The sequence below is a fragment of the Phoca vitulina genome, unplaced genomic scaffold (genome assembly GCF_004348235.1).
Source record: "Phoca vitulina isolate PV1807 unplaced genomic scaffold, GSC_HSeal_1.0 scaffold36, whole genome shotgun sequence".
NCBI classification, from domain to species: domain Eukaryota; kingdom Metazoa; phylum Chordata; class Mammalia; order Carnivora; family Phocidae; genus Phoca; species Phoca vitulina.
This window is the reverse complement of record NW_022589739.1, coordinates 6,717,152-6,743,614: the sequence shown is the minus strand read 5'-3', so window position 1 is coordinate 6,743,614 and position 26,463 is coordinate 6,717,152. Positions and strand designations below refer to the sequence as shown.

Here is a 26,463-nt window from a genome sequence, read left to right as displayed (position 1 = left end):
CAAGGGCCAACTGCATATTTGGAAATAATATTCTTACATTTAGTATAGTATTGGAAATAGGTCCATTAAACACACTAGCTAGACCTCCCTAAGCTCCTTTAAACAAAAAAATTTTTTAGGTTGTTTTAGTGATTGATTTGGGAGTTTAGGATAATTTCATAGATGATTGAAAAAGAGGTGAAAGAAGCTATTGCTCCATACTGGCACAGTAGAGCTTGAATCTACTTTACCTATTGCTTACACAGTCAGATTGCCTTATAGAGTAGTGCTGGTCATGAACACAGAACAGAGAAGCAACTGAAGAAAGAATTAGAAAAGTTTTAAATAATATTAACTAGATCCACAAAAGCCTGGGATGTAGAAAATATTTTGTTATATAGGAACTGTGTATGTTTAAAATAATTGAAATGAATTTTTTTTCTGATTATTAGCAATAGATTCTTATTATAGAAATATAAAAAGGCATCAGGAAGAAAATAAAAATCACCTGTGGTTTTACCATTGCCCAGGGTATCCATTAATAGTTTTACATATATTCTTCCAGAATCTGCTATGTCTACACATAGAAAAATACTCTTAAAAAAAAAAAAAAAAACCCTACAAAACAGAATTCTAATGCATATACTGTTTTTAATTCCTTTTATTATGGACATTTTTCATGTTACTTTTAACAACTGCACAGAAATCCCTTTTTAGGGCTGTCTATATTTAACCAATCTCTTATTAATGGGCAGTCTGGTAGTTTCTTCTCAAACCCAGGCCCTGGAATCAGAAAGCCTAGGGTTAAAAGCTCAGCCCTACTACTTACTACACAATGCAACCTTCAGGTATTTAAATCCATTGCAAAGTGGAAAAAAACACTATACCCACCTTGGAGGATTGTGGTTTAAGCATGGGAAGAGGTATCATTTTCAAAGAACACTCTTTGAGCTGCCAGCACCTTGCTCAAGGATACTGAGTCTTCTTCTCAGGGCAGTGGAAGACATGGGGCCTGGTCTATATTGAGCTTTTTTGAGCCCATACTCCAAAATCTGTGCTGGGAATTTCCTTTCCTTGTTGGCCCTGCCCTCACCTAGGTCACCCCCGTAGTCCTGAGCCTGAGGGAGAGGTTGAAAAGGGCTGGGAGGTAGGCATCATCATACTCACCAGGGCTGGTAAGGAGGGGATGGGTGATGAGCTGGGAGTTTGGCCGGCCATGTTCAGGGCATTAAACTTGGGAACCACTGCAACACTGACTCTCCGGCGGGGCATGTTCTGTGGGAAGAGATGTGACCAGGCCCACTGTCAGGGAGGGAGCAGCACCCACAGTTCAGAAAGGCCTGGAAAATGGCCTACTAGTTCCTGATGCTGTAATTACATTCATTGGGTATTTTGGCTTTGGGGTATCGATGGTGTTGAGGGTTGGTTTGGAAAGAGTGGCCAAAGTTGACCCAAGTTTTCTGTTAGTGGTGAGTGATTTCTCAACATGTTCTTATTTTAGCTTATATCCTAAAGAAATGGAACAGAAATGACCCCCAGTCTCTGGGTAACACCCTGGAAAGTATATGAAAAGGATAGGAATACCAAGGTTTATGCATCATTCCATGTTCATTTGGGGGATGGTCTAACCAGGGAAACCATGAGGAAGGGAAGGCTGAAGGACAAACTAACAAGTGTGGTAAGCTGAATTAGAGACTCTGTCCAGAGGTTCTCTGGCACCTGTGGATTCAAGCATGAATGACTTTCTGGTGACTATGGAAACTTCTGTTGTAATCCCCCAGGAATCCTGGTATTCCTTGAACATGCATACCTTTCCCAGTGTGAGGGACATGGACCGCGCTGTTCGAGGGACCCCGTCTTCTGCAGCAAGAGGGAACAGAGAAGAGAACTCAGGTAAATTTTCAGAGTAGTCTCCAGCAGAAAACGGATAGCCTGAAACTAAGCTGAGGTATTGATTGGTCAGAACTGGCCCTCAAGGGATAGCCCAAGAGCCTAGGTGTTGGGAACACTAAGTTTGACACTACCCCCTGAGACAATTATCTGCAGAGTGGGGCTTTTCTGGACATAACTTTTATCTTAACTCCTCTGGGCAATATGAGAAACCCATCTTGGGCCTCTGATATATACCTGACACACTGCACAGTCTCTGGTAATGCCCTGGAGAGTGTGTGAAAAACTACTTGTAGCAATACCAAGGCTTATTGGGTCATTTCTTGCTCATTTAAGAGATGAACACTCAGGGAAATTATGAGCAAGGAAGGTGTGGTATCAGTAAAGAATGCAAACTTGTTGGCAGAGTGGTTACAATACGTCATCTATAAAACAATTTGGAACAAAGGAAACCAGCACCCCAGGATTTTCAACTCCTTAGTGCATACATTAAATGATATAATTTATATAAAATGTTTTGCACCACACCTGGATAATACTGCCACCAGAACACTAATATGTACAGAGAAAGGTTTTTAAAAGCTCAATTTCAGTTTCAGTTTGACCAATATCATTTAGCTTGTATATCTGTTTATCCCTCTTATCCATGTATTTTCCCTGTTTTTCTATTTACCTCACTTTATTGATTTTTTTCCTTCCCACCCTTCCCACCCTGCACATTGGTTTAGAAGTTATACATTTTAGTTCTAATCTTTAATGTGCCCACTTAAATTTGTAACATATTATGTGACTTTAAATTTTAAATTAATCAAGATTTCTATTCTTTTCCTAATGAAACCTTAAAACAATAACTCCCTTGAATGTAAATTACATTGCTTTTCAGTATTTTTGTTTTACTTTGTATTTGTAATCTGATATTATTATAACTGTTGTTTTATATAATAAATACTTGTTTAGATTTACCCACATTTACAAATGTCTCATCACCATTCCTTCTTGCATCTACTTCTTTTTTTGATCTCAATTTTGTTTTTCCCTAAGTACATCCTTACTTGTTCTTTTGGCAAGGATCTGTGAGAGGTAAACTTTCTCAGTTGTTGTCTCAAGATATCTTTACCTAGCTTTCAAGCTTGTATCAGTTTAGCTGGTTATATTTTCTCCAGGTTGATAGTTATTTTTTCTCAGCTCTTTGAAGACTTTAACTTCATTGTCTTTTTTTTTTAAATTCAATGAATTAACATATAGTGTATTATTAGTTTCAGAGGTAGAGTTCAGTGATTCATCAGTCTTATATAATACCCAGTGCTCATTATATCATGTGCCCTCCTTAATGTCCATCACCCAGTTACCCCATTCCCCTACCCCACTTCATTGTCTTTTGGTACCACTATTGCTATTGAGAATTGTCAGTCTTTTGTAAATCCTCTCTCTTCTCACTTTTAAAATTTTCAGTTCATCTTTGATGTGTTTTTATTTCTTCTTGGAATTCACTGTTCTTTCTGAATCCAATGATTCATGTCTTCCTTTAGTTCTGGGAAATTCTCAGATTCTGGAAAATCTTTTTGAATATTTTCTCTCTCCCTTTCTCCTCTTGTGGATCTGCTAATAAATGTATTTGGAACTTTCTCATTTTATACTCTGTGTCCCATATCTTATAATACAACATTTCTTTCATATTTTTATTTTTTTAAATTTTTTTTAAGATTTTATTTATTTGACAGAGAGAGAGACAGCGAGAGAGGGAATACCAGCAGGGGGAGTGGGGGAGGGAGAAGCAGGCCTCCGGCTGAGCAGGGACCCCAATGCGGGGCCCTATCCCAGGGTCCCAGGATCATGACCCGAGCTGAAGGCAGACGCCCAATAACTAAGCCACCCAGGCACCCTCTTTCATATTTTTAATCAATTTATCGCTCTGAACTGCATTGTGGGCAACTTCCTCAAATCTGTCTTCAGTTAACTAATTTTTTTCCTCAACTGTGCCCAATCTGATTTAAATGTTGTACCAATAAGCTAGGTTTTGCTACCATAATAAACAACCCCAAAGTTTTAGTCACTTATAACAATAAAGATTTATTTCTTCCTTATGTTACATGTCCATTTGCTTCTGAGTTGGCAGCAGGCTCTGCTCTGCATTTTCTCACTCTGGAGTCATATTAATGGAGCTTCTACTATTCCGGAGCAGTGATGATTGTCATGTGAGGAGGAAGAAACATGGGGTAAATTGCATACTAGTTTCTTTTTTTTTTTTAAGATTTTATTTATTTATTTGAGAGAGAGAGAGGGAGAGCACAAGCAGGGGGGCGGCAGAGGGAGAAGGAGAAGGAGACTCGCTGCTGAGCAGGGAGCCCAGTGCGGGGCCCAGGACCCTGGGATCATGACCTGAGCCAAAGGCAGAACTTAACCGACTGAGCCACCCAGGCATCCCTGCACACTAGTTTCTTAAAGGCCTCAACTCAAAGGTGACACATGTCCTTCTGCTCACATTTTATTTGCCAAATCACATGGCATCACCTAACTTCAAGGGAATGGAGAAATGTGTCCAAAAGGAGAAAATCTGGAATCTCCACTAGCGTAACTACCACCACTATAGTACTTACCACACCTAAACTACTGAGTTTTTGATTTCCATGATTCTGTTCCTCATTTCTAGTTCTATTTTACTCTTTTTTTGATAATTGTATTTTATTCTCATGTTTTTGATTCATTGTTTGATGCCTCTAATAATTTTTAAACATACCTTTATGTTTTTTAAAAAAATATCAGATTGTTTTATTTTCTGCAATCCTTAGGATATAATCCTATTGTTTAGTGCGTCTGATGATTCTTGTTCAAGGTGGATTGTTTTCTTGTGTATTTTATAATTTTATACTGTAAAATCATCTTTAATGAGGCTTCAGTTAGAGGAATCTTGTGTGTCCTGGGTGAAGGATGTGCCTCTCCAGAGTGGCTTTATGTTTGTTTCTGACAGTGTTCCTGCAGACATTATTGTGATGTTCTTTTCAGATTCTCTGCATATTGCACCACAACTTCTGTCATGGCATATATTTTTCCTACGAGAAAGCAGAAAGTATTTTTCCTACTACAGGGTGAAACAGACTTCCTTGATTTGTGTCTCTGCTGTTTGGCAACTTTTTTTCTTGTTCAAGTTCTGTCTGAAGATGCAGTCCTTGGAAAATCTTAACTTTCTATGGGAGTCTCAAAGTCAACTCTCTGTCATAGGTGTCCGAGATACCTCAGATTGCATGCAAGTGCAAAAGCTCAGCACCCAGATAATTGAAGCTGACTCGTGTCCCCAAGGAAGCTGCAGGTTTCAGTTCTCTTTTCTTTTCTTGTATATGAGTATTTCAATTTCTTTTCCTGTAGATTCAGCTATTCTTTTAGACTAATGTTTGCTTTATTTTATCCAGCAGAAATGTCTAAGTACTTGTGGTCAAGGAGTTTCAAGTTTTCCAGTCAGCCAAAATAGCAGAACCAGAAAATATTTTTTATATGTTGAAGCATTCATACAAATGAATAAAATGCCGATCTTACAAGCAGGCAAAAGATATAATTAGAGAATTTATAAAAGTGGAACTACAAATGGTCCAGTAAAAATTGAAAAGGTAACAAATACAAATTAAAACTATGAGATGAGATATAATCTTGGCCCATCAAAGTCAAAAATAGTTTTAAAGGAAAGGACAAGAATGTCAATGGCACAATGAACTGAGCACTATTGTTTCCCGTTAAATGGAAATATCAATGGGTTATTTGAAAATAGTTTCCTTTAAGAGCCTTATAAAAATTTCTTTCCCCCAAGCCAGTATTTACACTTCTAGAAATTCATCTTAAGGAAATAATCCAAAATGTAGACAGTCAGTATGTTTCATATTCAGGAAAAAAATTGATTTTTTAAAATGTGTATCAACTTTCTTTAAATCAGAGACATTTTTATTTCACTATAGTCTTCAGAGTTTCAGGCATAAACAAAGATTTCTAGAAGTCATGTAAAGGCTTAAAAACCAACATTATTAGGGAATGGTCACAGAGTATACAATGGACACAGCTGTTAGATGGATGCTGGCCCCTCTACACCAGCCCAGGCTGAGAAACAGTGGAATGGGAACAAATGTCTGAAAAACACTTAGTCACCATTTAAGATTCAGCTACCATCTCCCTTCTTATTATAAGCACTTTCTCATGTCCCCAGACTGAATGTGGGATTCTGTGGTATGCTCCCTATAAGAATCTGCTTACTTTTGTCACTGGGCTGGTTATACTCCTCTGCCCTCTGCACCGGCTGGGAGTTACTTTGGATCTCAGTGACCATGTGCCCTTTACTTCTATATTTATTATCATGTGGGGAACAACAAAGGAGCTCAATAAATGTCTTTAGAATGAATGAATGAAACTCATGGGTAACTGTTCCTTTCATAAATCTTGGATAGGGCAGTTTACAGGAGACCTTGCACCTTCCAGGACAATAATGCAAGATCCCACATATTAGGATTTCTTCGGTGGCAACTTCCCCAACTCCCAACACTGACAGAAACTGGTTTCCTATAGGCCCAGATGCATGTGGGTCAGGAGTTTTGCTGCCAAAATCAAAAGCAGACAGTCTGGAGCATGTGTACACTGCCTTTGGACTCTGGAAAGTGTCACTGATATTCCCCAGGAAACTTGTGAAACCTCCTGTTTATAAAGGTTTCTCCATCTGTTATACTTTCCCTCCTCCTGCTCTTGGTAACACGGATGTTTGCATTCCACAGAGATTCCTGTCACTAAAAGGTCTGTTTTCTCCTGCTTGCACCATCCTCATCAGCCAGAGCCTAGACCCTGGCTCTCAAGGAGAGATCTTGGTCCAAGGCATCATCCTCCTCGTCCAGGATTGCTGCAAGTGCCTCTTGACCTGTCTCTCTAGACCTCGGTGTCTACCTTCTCCAGATGTATTGCCCACTCTGAAGTCAGACAAATCTTCTGAAAATAGAATCTGACCATGTTAGATGGTATAAACTCACCAGTGCCTCCTTATAGCCTCAAGGACAAAGGCCCAAATTATTAGGATGACCTGGCATGTGGCCCTGGCCTACCAAGGCTTACCTTCAACCTGTCATCATCACACTCCAACCACATCAAATCCTTTGTTTCATAGCCTTTCCATTCCAACCCTACATTGTTGTACACACTGTTTCCTCTCCCTGGGGTATATTTCCCCCTCTTGCCTGGAGAATGCCTATTTTTACTTTGAAACACTGCCCAGATGCCATCCCTCTGTAAAACCTTCCTTGACTCCCTCAAGCAGAATCACCTCTGTGCTCCTATAGCAATTGTATAGAACATTTTTTAAAGAGTATTTCTTTAAAACATTTGTCTTTCCCATGAGTCTGCTATTTATCTCAGGAATATCTCCTTTAGCCAGGATCTCATGCCATCCCCACTGCCCAGACTCATCTCTCACCTGGACTATTGTAATAGCAGCTTTGTGGGTTTCCCTGTCTCTGGCTATATCCCACTAATATAGCTGCCACATTGTAATCAGAGGGAACGTTCTAAACTCCATATGTGAACATGTCATTTCCCTGACTAAAATCTTTGGTTGGATCCCTAATGCTTTCTAGGATAAAGTCCAAATTCCTTAGTATGTGTTGGCCCCAAAGCACAAAGACTATAAGGTCTGGGGTCTGTCCTTCTCATAAAGTAGAGTGAGCTCTTTCAGCCTATGGCTTCGTATCAGTGGTCAACTGCTGTGGTTAATTGTGTCAGGAGTTGCTTTGGGACTGTTCATGGTTCCTGGTTCTAGGTCCCTAGGCTCACCAGAACAGCTGCTGTGAGGCCCCTGTGGGCAGCACTGGGCAGGACAATGAGCCTTGCTCAACTAGAACTCCTCAGGCTGCACTGATGGATGTGATCCTGGCCTACAGCCACCAGGGACCAACATTGCAGGACCAAGGTGGGGGCAGAAGCCCAGTTCCTTACCAGAGGGGCCACAGCTGCGGCTTGAATTCTGATTTGCAAGTTTTTTAAACTCCATGAGCTCTGCATGGTCTTTCTCATACGTCCTCTTCAGATTCTCCACATACTGCATCATTACCTCTGTTGCCTTTGACATGCGCTTTTCCTGCAGGAAAGGAGAGCATGAGCACACAGGGCAATTGGAGGAAAGACTTGTTGGCACTTGTTTGCTCTGAGCTAGCCTGTGGGCTGAGAGAATTAAAAGGACATAATTAAAAGATGCAACTCTCCCCTCTAAGAGTTTGCTGTCTATGATGTGAGCTGAGAGGGGGCTTCAGGCACTTGCACTCAGGGAGGACAAGAACAAGCACAACCACAACGCCTCAGGAGATGAGAGGTAGAAAAGTCATCTCTGCTGAGAGAATGGGTCAGGGAAGCTTCCTGGAGGTAGCCACTTGCCTTGAGCTCTCCCTTTGTTGCTTCTCCCAGCCAGAGTGACTTCCTGGGTGTGCTGCTGAGTCAGTGCCCTTTCCCCGGAAGAACACAGGGGTGGGACAGCCCAGTGGTTTGTCCTTCCTTCATTCTCCAAGAACTGCTCTAGGCTCTGTCCCAGGAACACCCTGCTGATGCAACCAATGCAGCATAACAAGCGAGCACGGTCCTAGCAGCAGCGATAATAACATCTAGGTGCTTTGCAAATATTATGGTAAGCCTATATGACAGACACTATCATCATCCGCATTGGTTGGAGAAGTTGGAACACAGAGAGCTCAATAACTGGCCTGAGGTCACACAGTGAATCCTGGTGGAGCCAAGATTAGGCCTCAGGCAATGTGAGCTCATGACACTATCCTGGATCAGGGCGGTGCCCTGTGTGCTTTAGGACTTCAAAGTGGCTGAGAGGGAGCCAAACCTGGGCCTGCACCCCAGCTCTGCCACTCACTAGTGCTATTACCTTTCTGAAGCTTCATGTCTTCATTGTGGGGAAAAGATATTTACTTTACAGGGTTGCTGGGAAGATTAAATGAAACAAAGCAGTTTTTCCTAAAAGCATGTCTGCTAAATACTAGTTCCATGGGAGTTGAATAGGTATTATATGAGAAAATAGGTATTTTATGGTTCTTCAGTCAAGTAAACTTAGGAAACACACAGGTAGTTTTAAATAGGCTTCTTCACTATAAGATTTCTCAAAGCCTTGATGGTGCCAGTATGTATTTGAATCTCCAAGAAAGGAAGGTAGTACGTAGCAGTTCCCAAACTTACATGTTCACAGAAAGCTTTTTCCAAGAAACACCTCAAGGGTTTAGAGGTCTACCAGAAATACTCTTAGTAAAACATAATAATGTACATAGGATGTCTGGCACAGAGGAAGCCATCAGTAAGTGGGATCTGTAGTTGTCATTGCTTACATTATTGCCCTAGTTACTGTGGACAGAGCTGAGCTAGTCAGAGGGCTTGGAGCTGAAGAGGCTCACCTGGCGGACGGCCCCCACCATCTCAGCTCGGCTGGAGAGGCGCGCAGCCAAGCGGTGCAGGACAGCAATATCCTCCAGCAGCTTCTGGTAGGTCTCTCGGTGCTCACAGTGGTGCCATAGTGAAGCTGAGGACTGGGAAGTGAGAAGGAACATCAGCTGGGGTCCTCACATACCAAGACTTGACTTGAGCTGTCACAAGACAAGCCCTGGTCCCCATCCTGGCTGAAAAGAGTGGCCTCTGCAGGGTCTGGGCTATACCTTCTTCTGGGGATTGGAGAAGCCCAATGTGGACACTATACCTGACTGACCTGAAATAAGGGAATCACATCCAGGTCTCTAGTTCCTAAGGAGCTCCCTTTGCTATCCCAGGTCACCCAACCTCCTCTTGAGAAGCTTCCAAGGACTCAGAGGCCTTATTCAGAGCCCCAAGTTAACCAGGCCTTCAGGTCTCTGCCTTAGTCCCTCTGAGCTCTCTGAGGAAGACTCTATCTGGCCTGATTTCTCATGTGAGGATACTCTACTTGGTGACTGAGAAAAGCAGGACATCTGGCATAGCCCCAGGAGACAGTCCCTCCTCCAAGGATTCCCCCATCAGGCTCCACAATTACCGTAATGGAAGCTTTGAAATTTTCCAGTTCCTTCTCTGTGTTCTCCTCTGTTAGGTTGCGTTCCCTTTCAGCCTGGTTAATTCTAGATTCCAGAGTGTAGCTGTCATTTCTAAAGGCCAAGGACAGTTGTACAAACACATTCTGTTGGGAACAAGAGTATAGGAGAGATGCTAGGAGGAGTTATTACAGGGAACAAGGTCACAGGTGTGTTTCTTGCATGAGCATTTTACATCAGCTCCTGGAACCAGTAACCAAAACAGCCGTGAAATTCTCCTTTCATAGCAAACTACACAAAAGATGGTGAAATAGAACCTGAGGTCCATGCTAGGTCCTTTCCAGAACCAGAAGACCAAATGCATTTTACTGAAAAATAATAAGAGAATAACACTTTGCTTTTTCCCGAATTTCAAGAAAAGAGCATCCTGTATTTAGGTTTAGGTAAACTCAGGCCAACATAGCTGATTATGGAAGCAGTTTGGATTCATGCTAGATTTATTGCACATGCGTTTTGGAGGTTTTGCACGGAACCACTGTATTTAAAGAAACTCCATTTAAAATGTAAGCCTTGTTGACTTAAAGCAAACTTCAACCAGCATCTTGCCTGAGTATTATGAATCCTACACAGAAAGCAGGTTTAAGAAGCTACCAGGAGATTAAATAAGGCCAGGTATGATTCTGTTAGGGGAAGTTTTCTGGAACAAATATTCCATGCCAAAAATGCAGGATGCATGAATGAAACTTTGCAAGGTGGACTGAGCAAACATGAAACTCCTGGCATGATAGGAAATTACTGGGGAGGAGAAATAGACAGATGGACTCTACACAGGAAGAAGCAATGGCCTTCATTTTTATACCATTCATTTGCCCTGAGTCAAGTGGTAGCAGATTTATACCCTTGGCGTGAGCTAGCTCTGTCTGAACTTCTGAGTTCATGTGATATGGCCCACAGTGGGTAGACATCTCCAGACAGAACTAAAGGCCTTGAACTGACCCAATAACAACATTGATGGCAACATTGGAAGTTACTCCTCATTAAGCATCTACTATATGCTAGCACTGTTGTGAGTTCTGTGCACCTTGACTCATTCAACCCCACAAAAAGCCTCTGCAATAGGAACTGTTATGGCCACTTTATGGGTAAAGAGACTGAGACCAGAGAGGTCATTAACTTGTTCAAGGTGACAAGGAGTAGCCAGGATTCAACCTTACACTATTTGATTTCAAAGCCTGTGCTACTGTCACCATGCTGAGCACTGATTATGTCAGTATACATCTGCAGGTAGGAGCTGGCCATTAAACAAACTGGCTATTAAACTGCCCATAGCCCATCTTCACCAGTGTCAGTGGGTGGGGATTTTCTGTCCTACCCAAGCCTCAGTCCAGTCAAGTTTATCAATAATGTTCAATGTTTATTTTTCTATACCTGAGTTATCCCCTTCATGGCAGTGTGATATAGAGAGTCCTGTATTTAGTTAGAATATTTGGGTCTAAATGTTGGTTCTGCTAAGCACTGGGTCTGGGACCTTGGGTAAATTAGTTCATCACTTGGTTTCCTCCTTTGTTCTAATTCCTGCTCTACCAGTTTCTCTGAACTGCTTGGAAGATCAGTTGAAAGGATGGATATGAGTGTGTGATGAACTATAAGTGCAATATCTGTGTGCAAGGTAATTATTACTATCTGTGGCAAACATTTCACATTGTCTGTCTTCCTCTGCTTATCCAGTCCATTGGGTCTCAGGAAGGACATGTTCATTTTCTTATTATCAGTGGCAAACCATGCTACAAAGATTATAAAACCTTCTATCCTCCCAACCTGGAGTAAAGAGAGATTCTGGACTCATCCAGGTTCTTCCTTCCTTCCTTCTATTAACTCCAACGTAATTGTCTTGGAAACAAACTAGTGCTGGTGTCAGAGGTCCTCACCACCTCACCTGGGATGCACTGTCTTTGTCCATCTACCCTACCCCTTCACCAGAATGAAATACAAGTTCCTCTCAGCTCACTCACCAACCCCATTGGGATAGCATCTCCACAGAGACAAGGAGGCCCCAGGGGAGTAATGGAGGAATCAGGGAAGGCTGGTGAGCTAACAGCACAGCCTCCCACCTTGGCTGAGCTACCTTCCTTATGTCTGGAACCCTCAGAAAGAAAGTACCTTCTTCCTCTGGACCAAAGTTGAAAACTTGAAATCTGACCATCTGTTAATAATTTTGAAATAAATTTGATTCAATTCTGCAGCCTCCCAGCTAACTTTGTGTATCTAAGTCATACTTTTAAAGAGCATAAACCATCCTTGAAGAAACGTGGAATTTCCAGCTACCTTCTCATCTCTGACCAAAATTGCCAAAATCTTCCACTACCTGGGATGGGAGTCTCAGCAGTTCAGTAGGGCTGATCACAATGTCCATATTACCCCACAATCACACATTCTTGTTTTTGTACAGAATTGTCAGGGGCAGAGGCTAGAGAAGGGAATGTTTTCAATAAACCTAGTCAAGCCCAGGCACTAAATTTCATAAAACACTGGAATCACTTACCTCAACTTCCTTTTCAGTGAGTGGAGGGGCACTGTGAAAAAGAAAAGACATGCAAATGAACTATATCCAACCTATGAAATAAACAAAAAAGTGACTTTGAACAACCAGCAGACCATGTCTTTCCAGGAATGTAGTAAGAATTGGTGAAATGGAAAAGATGCAGGGTACCCTTTGTGTGAGCTCTGTAACCATGAGATATTTGCCCAGATATTGACTCCTACAGAGAAAGGGTGGTGGAAAATATTAGATCTTGGCATCAGTCCTCCATCATCACCTGTACTATCTGTGACTTTGGACAAGTTATTTAAGTTTGCTCATCTGTAAAATGGGAATAATATCTACCTTGCAGGAGCATTTTAAGTATGTATATATACATACATATGTATGTATAAATGCATGTATGTATATATTCACACATATATGACATCCACACTGTATATATGTGTAAATGTGTGTGCGTGTGTGTGTACATATTTGTATATACATGACATCCACACTGAGTAGGCATTCAGGAGAGTCTAGCTATTATTATGACTAACTCACAGGCTTGTTGTGAGGACTTAGTAAGAAAATCCATGTGCTATATACTTTATAAACTGTACACATCTGAGTAGCCTTTATAATTTTTTCGGGGCTACCCAGGTCTGTAAAACCTGACCCTCCTCCTATCTCTGAGGATTGTGACATGAGTGCACGTAGACCAGAGAATACAAGGTAGGAAAGGGTGGCCAGAGTTCTTCTCCATAGTGAGAACCTCCTCTGATGGTTGGAATCAGAGACCAGGCAAGAAAGTCCCAGCCAGCACACAGGTGTCATTCTGAGAGGTTCCTCTTCATGTATGATTCCCACAGTTAGCAGTCCCTTTTTCTGCACACTCACTTGCTACTGCTGCTCTTGCTGTTGACTAAAGCTAGTCCTGTTCTGAACCCAGACAATGTAAATAATGCACGGGCCCTTTCCTGTGCTGGGGTGGGAGGACTGGGAGGGGTCCTACCAGCGTCACAGGACTTGGCAACAGAGTGCGCCATCGATAAGATTCTCAGGAAACACAGCTTCCTCCCTCTGACGGGTGTGGAGGGACCCCAAGAGCAAAGGTAGGGGTCAGCTGTCTCTGCAAGGGGCTGGTTCTCACCCCTGACAAAGGACTGTGAGAGCCTTCCTGTGAGGATGAGGCAACAAGACCCGATGGCCATCAAGTCAGCAGAGTACAGAGCATGGGACAAACAACTGCAAAGATGTTTGATACTGTATTACAATGCTTGTCACAACCCCACCCATCAGGCCCTTTCCTCTGTGGGTCAGCCAACATAATCTTGACTGTCATATAGAGCACATATTGCTTAAACGAATTTAAGCTGCCTTTGACTCCTGGCTTTATTTGGATAGTATGTGAAATATACATACTTTCATTATTAACCAGACTTACTATTTTGATAATTCACTTTCTGCCTTTTTGCTATAGAACACAAGTTTTCAAATGTGTGAAGCCCTGAGATCTCAAAAAAAAAAAAAAAAAAAAAAAAAAAAAAAAAAAAAAAAGCCACATACCATGGCCAGCTCCCGATGCAGAGAGCTATATCTTATGAACTGGTATAGACAGCTAGGGGCCAGAGCCATGGGCCTTCAAAAAAGACGGAAGCCTAGCAGGTGATGTACAATGAGACCATCTGGGATGGCAATGCCTGCCTCAGAATTTAAACTCCCTTAAATAGACCTTAGAATAAAATCAAGGTCTTCTGTGAACCAGCCCCTACCAGACTTTCCTTTTCCCATTCTCCAGACCCATTGACCATTCTGCTCCTCAAACACACTTCATTGTGGTCCCAGGGGCTTTGCATTTACTATTCTTTCCTTTTTTATCCCCACTTTCTTTCATAATAGCTTTTTTTTTACAGTAATTTCTTTTTTTTTATAATAGCTTTATTTGAAATATAATCCACATACCATAAAATTTACCCTTTTATAATTTATAATTCAGTAATTTTTAATATATTCACAGAATTATACAGCCATCAATCTACAATGGTTAATTTTGGAACTTTTCATCATTCCCCCAAAGAAACTCTGTACCCACTAGTGATCCATCTCCCTCAGCCCCCATTCCCAGCCTTAGGCAATCACTAATCTACTTTCTCACTCTATGGATGTCCCTATTCTGGAAATTTCATATAAATGGAATCATACAACATGTGGCTTTTTGTGACTGGCTGCTTTCACTTAGCGTAATATTTTCAAGGTTCATCCATGTGGTAGCATATATCAATACTTCATTTTTATGGCTGAATAATGTTCCATTGTATGAATATATCACATTTTATTTATCCATTCATTGGACATTTGGGTTTTTTCCACTTTCTGGCTATTATGAAAAATGCTGTTTTTGAACATTTGTGTATAAGTTTTTGTGTAGACACATATTTTCATTTCCCTTTGTTATATACCAAGGAATAGAATTGCTGGGCCATATGGTAACTCCATATTTAACTTTTTGAAGAACTGCCAAACTGTTATTCCAAAGTGGCTGCACCATTTTACCAAGAACTCCGGTTTCTTCACATCCTCACCAATACTTAGTTATTGTCCACCTTTTTTATTGTAGCCGTTCTAGTAGATGTGAAATGGCATCTCATTAACATTTTGATTTGCATTTCCCTAAAGATTAATGACGTTGAGCATCCTTTCAGTGCTTATTGACCCCTCATATATATCCTTTGAAGAAATGTCTACTTAAATCCTTTACCCTTTAAAAAAAATTAGTTATCTTTTTATTAAGTAAGAGAGTTCTTTGTATATTCTGGAAATAAATCTCTTATGAAATACATGATTTGCAAATATTTTCTCACATTCTGTGGGTTGTCTTTTCACTTTCTTAATGGTATTGTTTGCATCATAAAAGCTTTTAATTTTGATGAAATTCTATTCATTTATTTTTTCTCTTATTGCTTATGCTTTTAGTGTCATATCTAAGAAACCATGGACTAACCCAAAGTATTGAAGATTTGTTCTTATGTTTTCTTCTAACAGTTTGATAGCATTAGCTCTACATTTTGGCCTATGCTCCATTTTGAGTTAATTTTTTGTGTATTGTGTGAGGTTAAAGTTATTCCAACTTTACTCTTTTGCATCCAGTCATCCCAGCACCATTTGTTGAAATTACTGTGCTTTTTGTCTGGAAATGTCTTCACCAAAATCTTTGCATGGATGATTTCATTTTGTCATTTGCATGTCTCATATTAATTACTACTTTATCATAGAGGCCTTCCTTGACCCTCTACCCAATGTTCCATTCCTGTGTCATTCTCTGTATGTGCCTATCTCATGGTCTTCTTAGCAGTTTTGCTACCTGGAATCGTTCATTTAGTTACTTGAATATTATTGGTCTCTCTGCCTAGAATGTAAATGCCATAATAATAGTCTGCTTGTTCTCCATTCTAATGTCTGGCACATAATAGGCACTCAATGACTACTTATTGATTAAGTGCCTATTTATTGCTCCTATTGGTGTTTGATCCAGTGATACGTCCTCTTTGCACTCTTGTTAATCAACCACTGACCATGTCCCTAATCTGGGTTCCAGACCTGGTTTTTCTTTCTTTCTTTTTTTTTTTTTTTAATAAAGATTTTATTTATTGATTTGTCAGAGAGAGAGAGAGTGAGCACAAGCAGGGGGAGCAACAGAGGGAGAGGGAGAAGCAGGCTCCTCACTGAGCAAGGAGCCTGATGTGGGATTGATCCCAGGACCCTGGGATCATGACCTGAGTTGAAGGCAGACGCTTAACTGACTGAGCCACCCAGGCATCCCCAGACCTGATTTTTCTACTGAATTCATTCAACTTGCTGACTCTATGAGCTCCTTCTTGGTATGGTCCAGTCCCAATTCACATAGCCCACATAGATCGTGAAACCAATCCCTTCATATTAAAACTCAAGTGTAATTTCCCCATATTTTTTCTAAGGGAAGGAATCCTAAAGTTCTGGCTTCCTCCTGCTGGGCAACTGTTTGCCCATCTGTCCCAAGCCCCAAACCAGGGGTAGAAAGTTCTGGGCCCAGCCAAGGGCCTACGCTGCAAACAGCCTTTACCGAGGGCAGGAGCAGGGAGCCTGTTATAATGGTTGGAGCAGGGAGTTTGGGGATGGGCAATGTGGCTATTGACACAACGCATGAGAGCCACTGACCTCAATCTGAGAGCCTGGACCGACCACAGGTTCAGAAGCTTATCTTAATTCATTGACCATGCAGGCCCACACAGACCCAGTTTGGCCTCATGGTTGGTAGCTAGTAGCTATTAACTTACAGAAGGTAGAACTGCTCAGTTTCCTTCTCCTGGGGAAGCTGGGGGAATTTAATTAGCTGGAAGTGAGCTCTAACGATACTAATTATCTTCAACTTTACTGAGGAAAAAGAAGCCAATAATACTATTCACCAGCCTTGTTCCTTATAGACTAGAGTACCAGTGATAGTTTTGTTACTTGGAACAGGCCCCTGGTATAGATGGAAAGGCACTGGGTCTGCAGTCAGCCCACCCTGAGTTCAATTCCTGACTCTGTCACTTACTAGCATGTTGCTTTGCCTCTTTTCCCTCACTGAAGGTAAAATCTTCCTTTTCTGCCCCACTGGGTTGTTACAAACACCAAAAGGCACAGCATGTAAACAGGCTCTGTAACCTGCAGTGCGCTGCTATGCTTCTCCTTCGGTTTCCTGCCTCTGGACAGCCCCACTCTGTCTTCCCTGAGATGAACTGGCCCCACCCATGCCCTCCTCCAGCTGTGGATGCAACCTGCTTCTGACTTGTTTCTGGCACTTTTCCTGATGCTGGCTTAGTTGCTAGGCCCCTCTGGGTATTGCCCTGATGACTGTTTTAGGTGATGATAATGGGCAGTTTGAATATCACATCCACTGGGCAAAACTTGTTTTCCTTTCCCCCAAATCAGGGAGTTCTGTTATGTCTGATTTCTCCTCCTAATGGCCTTTCCCAGGCGCCCAACAATTTAGTCTCTAGGTTACTTGAGCTTGGCAGGATGCCTCAGTTGCAGGCACCCACCCAATTCCTATTACTTAGTGGTACCCTCTCTTCTCTCCTTTATATTCCAAACTATTCACTTTTCAATCTAGTTATCAAGGGTCTATCATGTGCTGACATGGTCTTCGGTCCCTGCTTGCACACTGTCTCTTTTAGCTAGTGCAGCCTTCTACAATGACAGCGCACTTATAACCTCTGTTGTATAGGTGAGGAGGCTGATATTAGGCAAGTGAAGTCACTTTCTCCCCATGTGTGGAAGAGCCTGGTAGATTTTCCAAGCAATCCTTCTTCGTGTGGTTCCAAATGTTCTACATCTCTATTTAGGCAGATATCAGACCTAGAATCTCTCAGTTATGGGTCAATGATAGATCTTGGACTGAAACCATTTCTCCTGGGCCAAAGTCCACCACCCTCTGCGGCCATGAGCCTCTGGTGATACCTCATGCCCACCAATGAAACCCACCTGCTCTTTGAGTTAGAACCACCTTATGTGGCTCTTTGTTATTCTTTTTATTTTGGATGCATTAGCCCTGTCTGGACCATTAGACTTTGACCTTTCTGGGGTCAAAAACCAAGGCCCATGCTCCACTATGTCCCATCTAGAGTCTAACACAGGGCCTACCCAATACAGTGTCCTATACAACCCATGCCCTGATTTTACCTTCCAGGGAGAGACTTGTGGACCCGCAGTTTGCGCAGCAGCATATCAGAAATATTGGGCATGACATCCAAGCCACTCTTTGACTCTTCTTCCTCAATAGCTGAGGAGAGTTCAGAAGGGAGCCCTGAAAAAAAACAAAGTGCTTAACTTATAAAATGTCTGAAACCACAGTAGCACTGTTGGCACCTTGCTTCAGTTTATAAGAACCTAATTATATGCTAGGGGCTTCATCATTGTTATTTTATCTTCACAATGATCCAATGAGCTAGAACTTAATCATCTCATTTTACAAGTAGGTAAGTCAAGACTCAGCAAGGTTAATAACTTAAAGTCATAAAACTAGTAACTGGCATAATCAGACTTCAAACCGATTTCATCTGCTTTAAATTCTAGTTCTTCCCATTGCTCCCCACAGTACCAAGCAGACTTCCATGTTTGGGGTTCAAGGTTGGTTTCTGGCAACTGAAAGCTGGTTGTTCTTTAGCTGTAATATTTGGAAAAGTCCCCTCTCTTTGGCAGGCTTCTTGGGAGGCCTGTTGCCCAGTTATTCTTCCTCAGTTGAATTCAGTGGTTCAATCACCGGCGTCCTACCTAGAAATCTGATTCCATATCCCCATAGATAGAAATAGAAATGGTGTTTTTCCAGGTAAAGCTAAGGTCATTAGATCTTTTACAGATCTCAGAAATAGATGCCTCCTAGCCAAAAGAACCCATGAACAGCCTTTTGTTATCTCATAAAACTACCCTGGGTCTGTGCTCTGAAAGCAGAAAGAACCAAGTATTCTCTTTCCCATACATCCTTCTCCTGTTTGAAGACAGTTCTTGTACCTCTGTAAAGCTTCCGTCTCCAGGCTTTACCCTTGTTTTTCCAACTGCTCATTGTCACCCACTATGGCCTATGCCCTCTAGATATCATCCCCTTCCTGCACACATTCTGGTTGTTGCTGTGCCAGATATGCTCTAACAAGCGCTTAACTCAGGAAGACATGGGCAAATGTCCCTGGCATTAACTTTTGTTATCCATGCAGGGTAGACTCACTGTACCTTACTATGGGCTTATGGTACATTTAGGATTAAAAGCCTCAAATCTTTTACTTGAGCCAAATTAGGTATCTTCATCCCGCAGTTATCCATGTTCTACCATCTCTAATGGGCAGGTTTCCAACCGGCTCAGTCATTTTCCAGAATTGTAGGCCAGGCCAGAGATCGGGACTAGAGGCATACTTGTGGTAGCCATCTAAGTGCAGCTAAGATTGGGAGTCATGTGAATTAGAAGTTTCTCCAAAGGAGACCATGCAGAGAGAAGAGGAGTTATAGTTTGGCTCAAGGTAAAGAATATTTAAATATTTTGAGCTTTCCAATAACAGAACAGTGTTCAGGAGTTTGCTGACACTCCAGGTATCCCAGCAATGTCTGGAGGGCCATCTGTCAGAAATGGGGTAGTCAGTGATCCTTCTTTGGATATAAAATTGGATTAGATGTTCTCTTAGCTACTTGTCATCTCTTGGGTTCTGTCCTGGCACTTACTGCTCTCTGACATTTCCATGTGACAGATGATAAACCTTGTGGTGCCTCTGGCCTTCCTATACCTTTAGGTATCCACACTGCACCCAGCAGAGAGATAATTAAGCAGTGGACTCCTGAGAAATCTATATGATTAATTGAGCCATACAAGAAATAATAATCAAGTAAAAGCCATACTAGGGGCTTTTGCATTAGAGAAGTTGCCTAGGTTGAGCCTCCCCTACCCCACCAAAAAAATAACTAGTTAGGCCTTCTAGTTCTGATAAGATGGCTATCCAAAGGGTGATCCTAGAACTCGTGGATCCTAAACCAGCCACCCTCCTCCTGAAGTCAACAATTACAAAAAATTTTAAACCAGCCATAAATATACCAGCAACTCTCAAATATAAGAAAAGGCAATCATCTTTAAAAATAATGGCTAGAGAAGGCAGAACTTCCTAGGAATAAATGTAGAGCTCCCACCCTTGATAGCCCTTTCTTCTTTCCTCAAAGAATCATTACTGAGAGGGAGATGTTAAGAGGAAGAATTCTGGCAAGAGTGTAATACCACAGAATGAGAAGGGAAGTAGACTGAGGGGGTGAGCAGGCAGCCTCCAGAGGAAATTCAGAAAGTTTCTTCAGAAAGGAAGGATCTCCATGCTACTACAATACTCCAACAAGGGAAAAAACTGCCTATGCTGCTATTTGCTTTTCTTACTGAGTAGGAGGGGAGAGGAAAAGGCAGAATGATTGCACAGCATTCTACCAGAGCTGATTATCTCAAACAATATGGAGGGATTTACCAGAAAGTAAGACAAAAGAAAAAATAAATAAAACAAGCCCATCCAATAAAGTGCGGGCAGGAGACACATGGAAAGCCCCAGTTGAAGCTGCCTCTTACCCCTGACCACCACTTTTGAAAAATAGCATAGTGACCAAACTCCTTGGATTTTGTCTACTTTTTCCTTCCTCTGTCTGGCAGGAGAGTGAGAATGGCTGCTGGGAATAGTTGGGCCAAGTCTGGAAAATAAATACCTGGACTGATTGTCTCTACAATTCTACCCTGAACTGGGAAAATAATCTATAATCTACTACTACTCACCCAAAAGAATAAGATATGCCCACACTGTGGTGTAATAAACTCATGTGTTGGACTATGAACAAAGTTATAGAAAAAGAGTAGAAACCAGTCCCACAAACACGACTACCCACAGCTCCATCTGAAATTCCCCTTTTCCCCACTAACCAAGCAGTAATAAAGCAGACACAAAATACCCAGTCTTCAGCTAAGCACTGCAAGAAGACAGAGATCTCAGATAAAGTAGGAAGGAATCAATGAAAATTGACCTTTACAATATATCTAGGTAAAGAGAAAATCCAGGTGAAAATATCCATATCAAAAAGAAATAAAATGAGGAGAGGGGGGAAAGATGGCGGAGGAGTAGGGGACCCTATTTCAACTGGTCCCCAGAATTGAGCTGGATATCTACCAGACCACTCTGAGCACCCACGAAACCAGCCTGAGATGTAAGAAGATCTGGATCTCTACAAACAGAATATCGCAGGCGGTTGGTTTTGAGGTACAAAGTGGAGAGCCGTGATTCCGCGGGCAGATATCGGAGGATAACCGGCGGCGGGAGGGTGCCTGGCCGTGGGGATCCTACACCGCCGGCGAGCGACAGCCTCGCGCGCTGCGGACGGGCACAGACTCGCAGACGGGTAGCGTCGGGAAAGGACTTTAGGGCAGCCCCCGGGGTGGAAAACCAGAGCGGCGGGGTCGCGCGCACGCGAACTGCAGCCACCCGGACAGAAACCCGGAGCGACGGTCGCGCGCACGCGAACTGCAGCCTCCGAGACGGAAACCCGGTCTGCCGGAGTCCGCCAGTGAACTGCAACCCCTGGGTGGACACCCCAAGCAGCCGAGTCGCACGCACGCGAACTGCAGTCCCCGGGACAGAACCCCAAGTGGCGGGGTCGCGCACACGCGCGAACTGGGAGTGGCTGGCGATTTTAGAAGCACAAAGGGCAGAGACGTGTCCCGACCTGGAGGCAGGACTGGGAGCGCTGCGGAGGGGCGCACAACCCAGGATGCTGCAGTTTATAGCAGCACAGACAGAAAGAGAGACGGTGTGGCCTGGAGAGCCCACTGAAGAACAGACTGCGGTCTCTCTGCTCTGAGGCAGAGGGTTGGAAACGGTCTCTTCTGCTCTGACTCGCGGAAGAGACATGGAAAGCCGCCAGGGAAAGGCGCCAGAGAACAAAAGCCCCAAAGACTGATTCCTGCTGAGCCCATCCCCCGCCACAGGGGCGCAGGGCAACTCCACCCAAACAGGGTTGCCTGAGTAACAGCGCGGCAGGCCCCTCCTCCAGAAGACAGGCTGGGAAAACAAGAGGCCAGCAACCCTAAGGTCCCAAGAAAACAGGTGCATCTTGCTTGGGTTCTGGTCAATAATTTGGACTCTATACATTCCCTCAAACACCCATCAACAGAATGACTAGGAGGAGGAGCCCCCAAAACAGAAAAGACTCAGAGATTATGACTTATGCTGCAGATTTACAAATGGATGCAGATATAACCAAGATGTCGGAGATGGAATTCAGGCTAGCAATTGTGAAGACAATGGCTAGAATGGAGAAATCAATTAATGGCAACATAGAGTCTCTAAGGGCAGAAATAAAAGGGGAATTGGCAGAACTTAAAAATGCTATCAATGAGATCCAATCCAATCTAGATAACCTAACAGCTAGGGTAACTGAGACAGAAGAGAGAATAAGCGATCCGGAAGACAGTATAATAGATAAAAAGGGAAAAGAGGAGGCCAGGGAAAAACAACTCAGAATCCATGAAAATAGAATCAGAGAAATAAGTGACACCATGAGGCGTTCCAATGTCAGAATAATTGGAATCCCGGAGGGAGTGGAGAGAGAGAGAGGGCTAGAAGATGTATTTGAGCAAATCATAGCTGAGAACTTCCCTAATCTGGGGAATGAAACAAATATTCGAGTCCTAGAGGCAGAGAGGACCCCTCCTAAGATCAAGGAAAACAGGCCAACACCCCGGCATGTAATAGTAAAACCTGCAAATCTTAGAACCAAGGAAACCATCTTAAGGGCAGTTAGGGGGAAGAGATTCCTTACGTACAGAGGGAGGAACATCAGAATAACGTCAGACCTATCCACAGAGACCTGGCAAGCCAGAAAGGCCTGGCAAGACATATTCAGGGTACTAAATGAGAAGAACATGCAGCCAAGAATACTTTATCCAGCAAGGCTGTCATTTAGAATGGATGGAGAGATGCAGAGCTTCCATGACCAGCAGAAGTTGAAAGAATATGTGACCACTAAGCTGGCCCTGCAAGAAATATTAAGGGGGGTTCTATAAAAGGAGAAAGACCCCAAGAGTGATCTACAACAGAAATTTACAGGGACAATCTATAAAAACAACGTCTTCACAGGCAACATGATGACAATTAATTCATATCTTTCAATAATCACTCTCAACGTGAATGGCCTAAACGCTCCCATAAAACGGCACAGGGTTGCAGATTGGATAAAAAGACAGGACCCATCCATATGCTGTCTACAAGAGACTCATTTTGAACCTAAAGGTACATCCAGACTGAAAGTGAAGGGATGGAGATCTATCTTCCATGCCAGCGGACCTCAAAAGAAAGCTGGGGTAGCAATTCTTATATCAGACAAATTAGACTTTAAACTAAAGTCTGTAATAAGAGACACAGAAGGACACTATATCATTCTTAAAGGGTCTATCCAACAAGAAGATCTAACAATTGTAAATATCTATGCCCCCAACATGGGAGCAGCCATCTACATAAGCCAACTGTTAACCAAAATAAAGAGTCATATTGATAACAATACGTTAATTGTAGGAGACCTCAATACTCCACTCTCAGCAATGGACAGATCATCTAAGCAGGAAATCAACAAGGAAACAAGAGCTTTGAATGATGCATTGGACCAAATGGACCTCATAGATATTTACAGAACATTCCACCCTAAAACAACAGAATACTCATTCTTCTCGAGCGCACATGGAACTTTCTCCAGAATAGACCATATACTGGGTCACAAATCAGGTCTCAACCGATACCAAAAGATTGAGATTATTCCCTGCATATTCTCAGACCACAATGCTCTAAAACTGGAACTCAATCACAAGAAAAAATTTGGCAGAAATTCAAACACTTGGAAGCTAAAGACCACTCTGCTCAAGAATGTTTGGGTCAACCAGGAAATCAAAGAAGAACTTAAACAATTCATGGAAATCAATGAGAACGACAACACATCAGTCCAAAACCTATGGGATACTGCAAAGGCGGTCCTAAGGGGGAAATATATAGCCATCCAAGCCTCACTCAAAAAAATAGAAAAATCCCGAATTCACCAACTAACTCTACACCTTAAAGAACTAGAGAAAAATCAACAAACGACGCCTAAGCCACGCATTAGAAGAGAAATAATTAAAATTAGAGCAGAAATCAATGAATTAGAAACCAGAAACACAGTAGATCAGATCAATGAAACTAGAAGTTGGTTCTTTGAAAGAATTAATAAGATTGATAAACCACTGGCCAGACTTATCCAAAAGAAGAGAGAAAGGACCCAAATTAATAAAATTATGAATGAAAGGGGAGAGATCACGACTAACACCAAGGAAATAGAAACAATTATTAGAAATTATTATCAACAACTATATGCCAATAAACTGAGCAATCTGGATGAAATGGAGGCCTTCCTGGAAACCTATAAGCTGCCAAGACTGAAACAGGAAGAAATGGACAACCTGAATAGGCCAATAACCAGTAATGAGATTGAAGCAGTGATCAAAAACCCCCCAAAAAACAAGAGTCCAGGGCCTGATGGATTCCCTGGGGAATGCTACCAAACATTCAAAGAAGAAATAATACCTATTCTACTGAAGCTGTTTCAAAAAATAGAAACAGAAGGAAAACTTCCAAACTCATTTTATGAGGCCAGCATTACCTTAATCCCCAAACCAGGCAAAGACCCCATCAAAAAGGAGAATTTCAGACCGATATCCCTGATGAATATGGATTCCAAAATCCTCAACAAAATCCTAGCTAATAGGATCCAACAATACATTAAAAGGATCATCCACCACGACCAAGTGGGATTTATCCCCGGGATGCAAGGGTGGTTCAACATTGGCAAATCAATCAATGTGATAGAACACATTAATAAGAGGAGGGAGAAGAACCATATGGTCCTCTCAATTGATGCAGAAAAAGCATTTGACAAAATACAACATCCTTTCCTGATTAAAACTCTCCAGAGTATAGGGATAGAGGGAACATTCCTCAAGCTCATAAAATCCATCTATGAAAAACCCACAGCGAATATCATCCTCAATGGGGAAAAGCTGAGAGCCTTTCCCTTAAGATCAGGAACACATCAAGGGTGCCCACTCTCACCACTGTTGTTCAACATAGTACTAGAAGTCCTAGCAACAGCAATCAGACAACAAAAAGAAATAAAAGGTATTCAAATTGGCAAAGAAGAAGTCAAACTCTCTCTTTTCGCAGATGACATGATACTTTATGTGGAAAACCCAAAAGACTCCACCCCCAAATTACTAGAACTCATCCAGCAATTCAGTAATGTGGCAGGATACAAAATCAATGCACAGAAATCAGTTGCTTTCTTATACACTAACAACGCAACTGTAGAAAGAGAAAGAAACGATTCCATTTACAATAGCACCAAAAACCATAAGATACCTCGGAATAAACCTAACCAAAGAGGTAAAGGATCTATACTCTAGGAACTACAAAACACTCATGAAAGAAATTGAAGAAGACACAAAAAGATGGAAAAATATTCCATGCTCATGGATCGGAAGAATAAACATTGTTAAAATGTCTATGCTACCCAGAGCAATCTATACCTTCAATGCCATCCTGATCAAAATTCCAATGACATTTTTCAAAGTGCTGGAACAAACAGTCCTAAAATTTGTATGGAATCAGAAAAGACCCCAAATCGCCAAGGAGATGTTGAAAAAGAAAAACAAAGCTGGGGGCATCATGTTGCCCTATTTCAAGCTATATTACAAAGCAGTGATCACCAAGACAGCATGGTACTGGCACAGACACAGACATATAGACCAATGGAACAGAATAGAGAACCCAGATATGGACCCTCAACTCTATGGTCAAATAATCTTTGACAAAGCAGGAAAAAACATGCAATGGAAAAAAGACAGTCTCTTCAATAAATGGTGCTGGGAAAATTGGACAGCCACATGCAGAAGAATGAAACTTGACCATTCTCTAACACCATTCACAAAGATAAACTCAAAGTGGATGAAAGACCTCAATGTGAGACAGGAATCCATCAAAATCCTAGAGGAGAACATAGGCAGTAACCTCTTTGACATCGGCCACAGCAACTTCTTTCAAGATACATCTCCAAAAGCTAGTGAAACAAAAGCAAAAATGAACTTTTGGAACTTCATCAAGATAAAAAGCTTCTGCACAGCAAAGGAAACAGTCAACAAAACAAAGAGGCAACCCACAGAATGGGAGAAGATATTTGCAAATGACACTACAGATAAAGGGCTGGTATCCAAAATCTATAAAGAACTTCTCAAACTCAACACCCAAAACACAAATAATCAAGTCAAAAAGTGGGCAGAAGAGATGAACAGACACTTCTCTGAAGAAGACATACAAATGGCTAACAGACACATGAAAAAATGTTCATCATCATTAGCCATCAGGGAAATCCAAATCAAAACCACACTGAGATACCACCTTACACCAGTTAGAATGGCAAAAATGGACAGGGAAAGAAACAACAAATGTTGGAGAGGTTGTG

At 42.0% G+C, this 26,463-nt stretch overlaps 1 protein-coding gene across 1 annotated transcript in view; it reads right to left on the bottom strand.

Annotated features, from left to right (window-relative positions):
* The window catches only part of MRVI1 (murine retrovirus integration site 1 homolog), an 82,849-nt gene that overhangs the window by 19,854 nt on the left and 36,532 nt on the right, over window positions 1-26,463 (bottom strand). The window contains exons 10-16 of the mRNA XM_032426951.1: window positions 18,103-18,226; window positions 12,421-12,451; window positions 9,884-10,024; window positions 9,276-9,407; window positions 7,825-7,966; window positions 1,790-1,839; window positions 1,147-1,254 (exon numbers count right to left, since the gene is read on the bottom strand). Coding sequence (XP_032282842.1) covers window positions 1,147-1,254; window positions 1,790-1,839; window positions 7,825-7,966; window positions 9,276-9,407; window positions 9,884-10,024; window positions 12,421-12,451; window positions 18,103-18,226 — 728 coding nt within the window. The remainder of the gene's footprint in view (window positions 1-1,146; window positions 1,255-1,789; window positions 1,840-7,824; window positions 7,967-9,275; window positions 9,408-9,883; window positions 10,025-12,420; window positions 12,452-18,102; window positions 18,227-26,463) is intronic.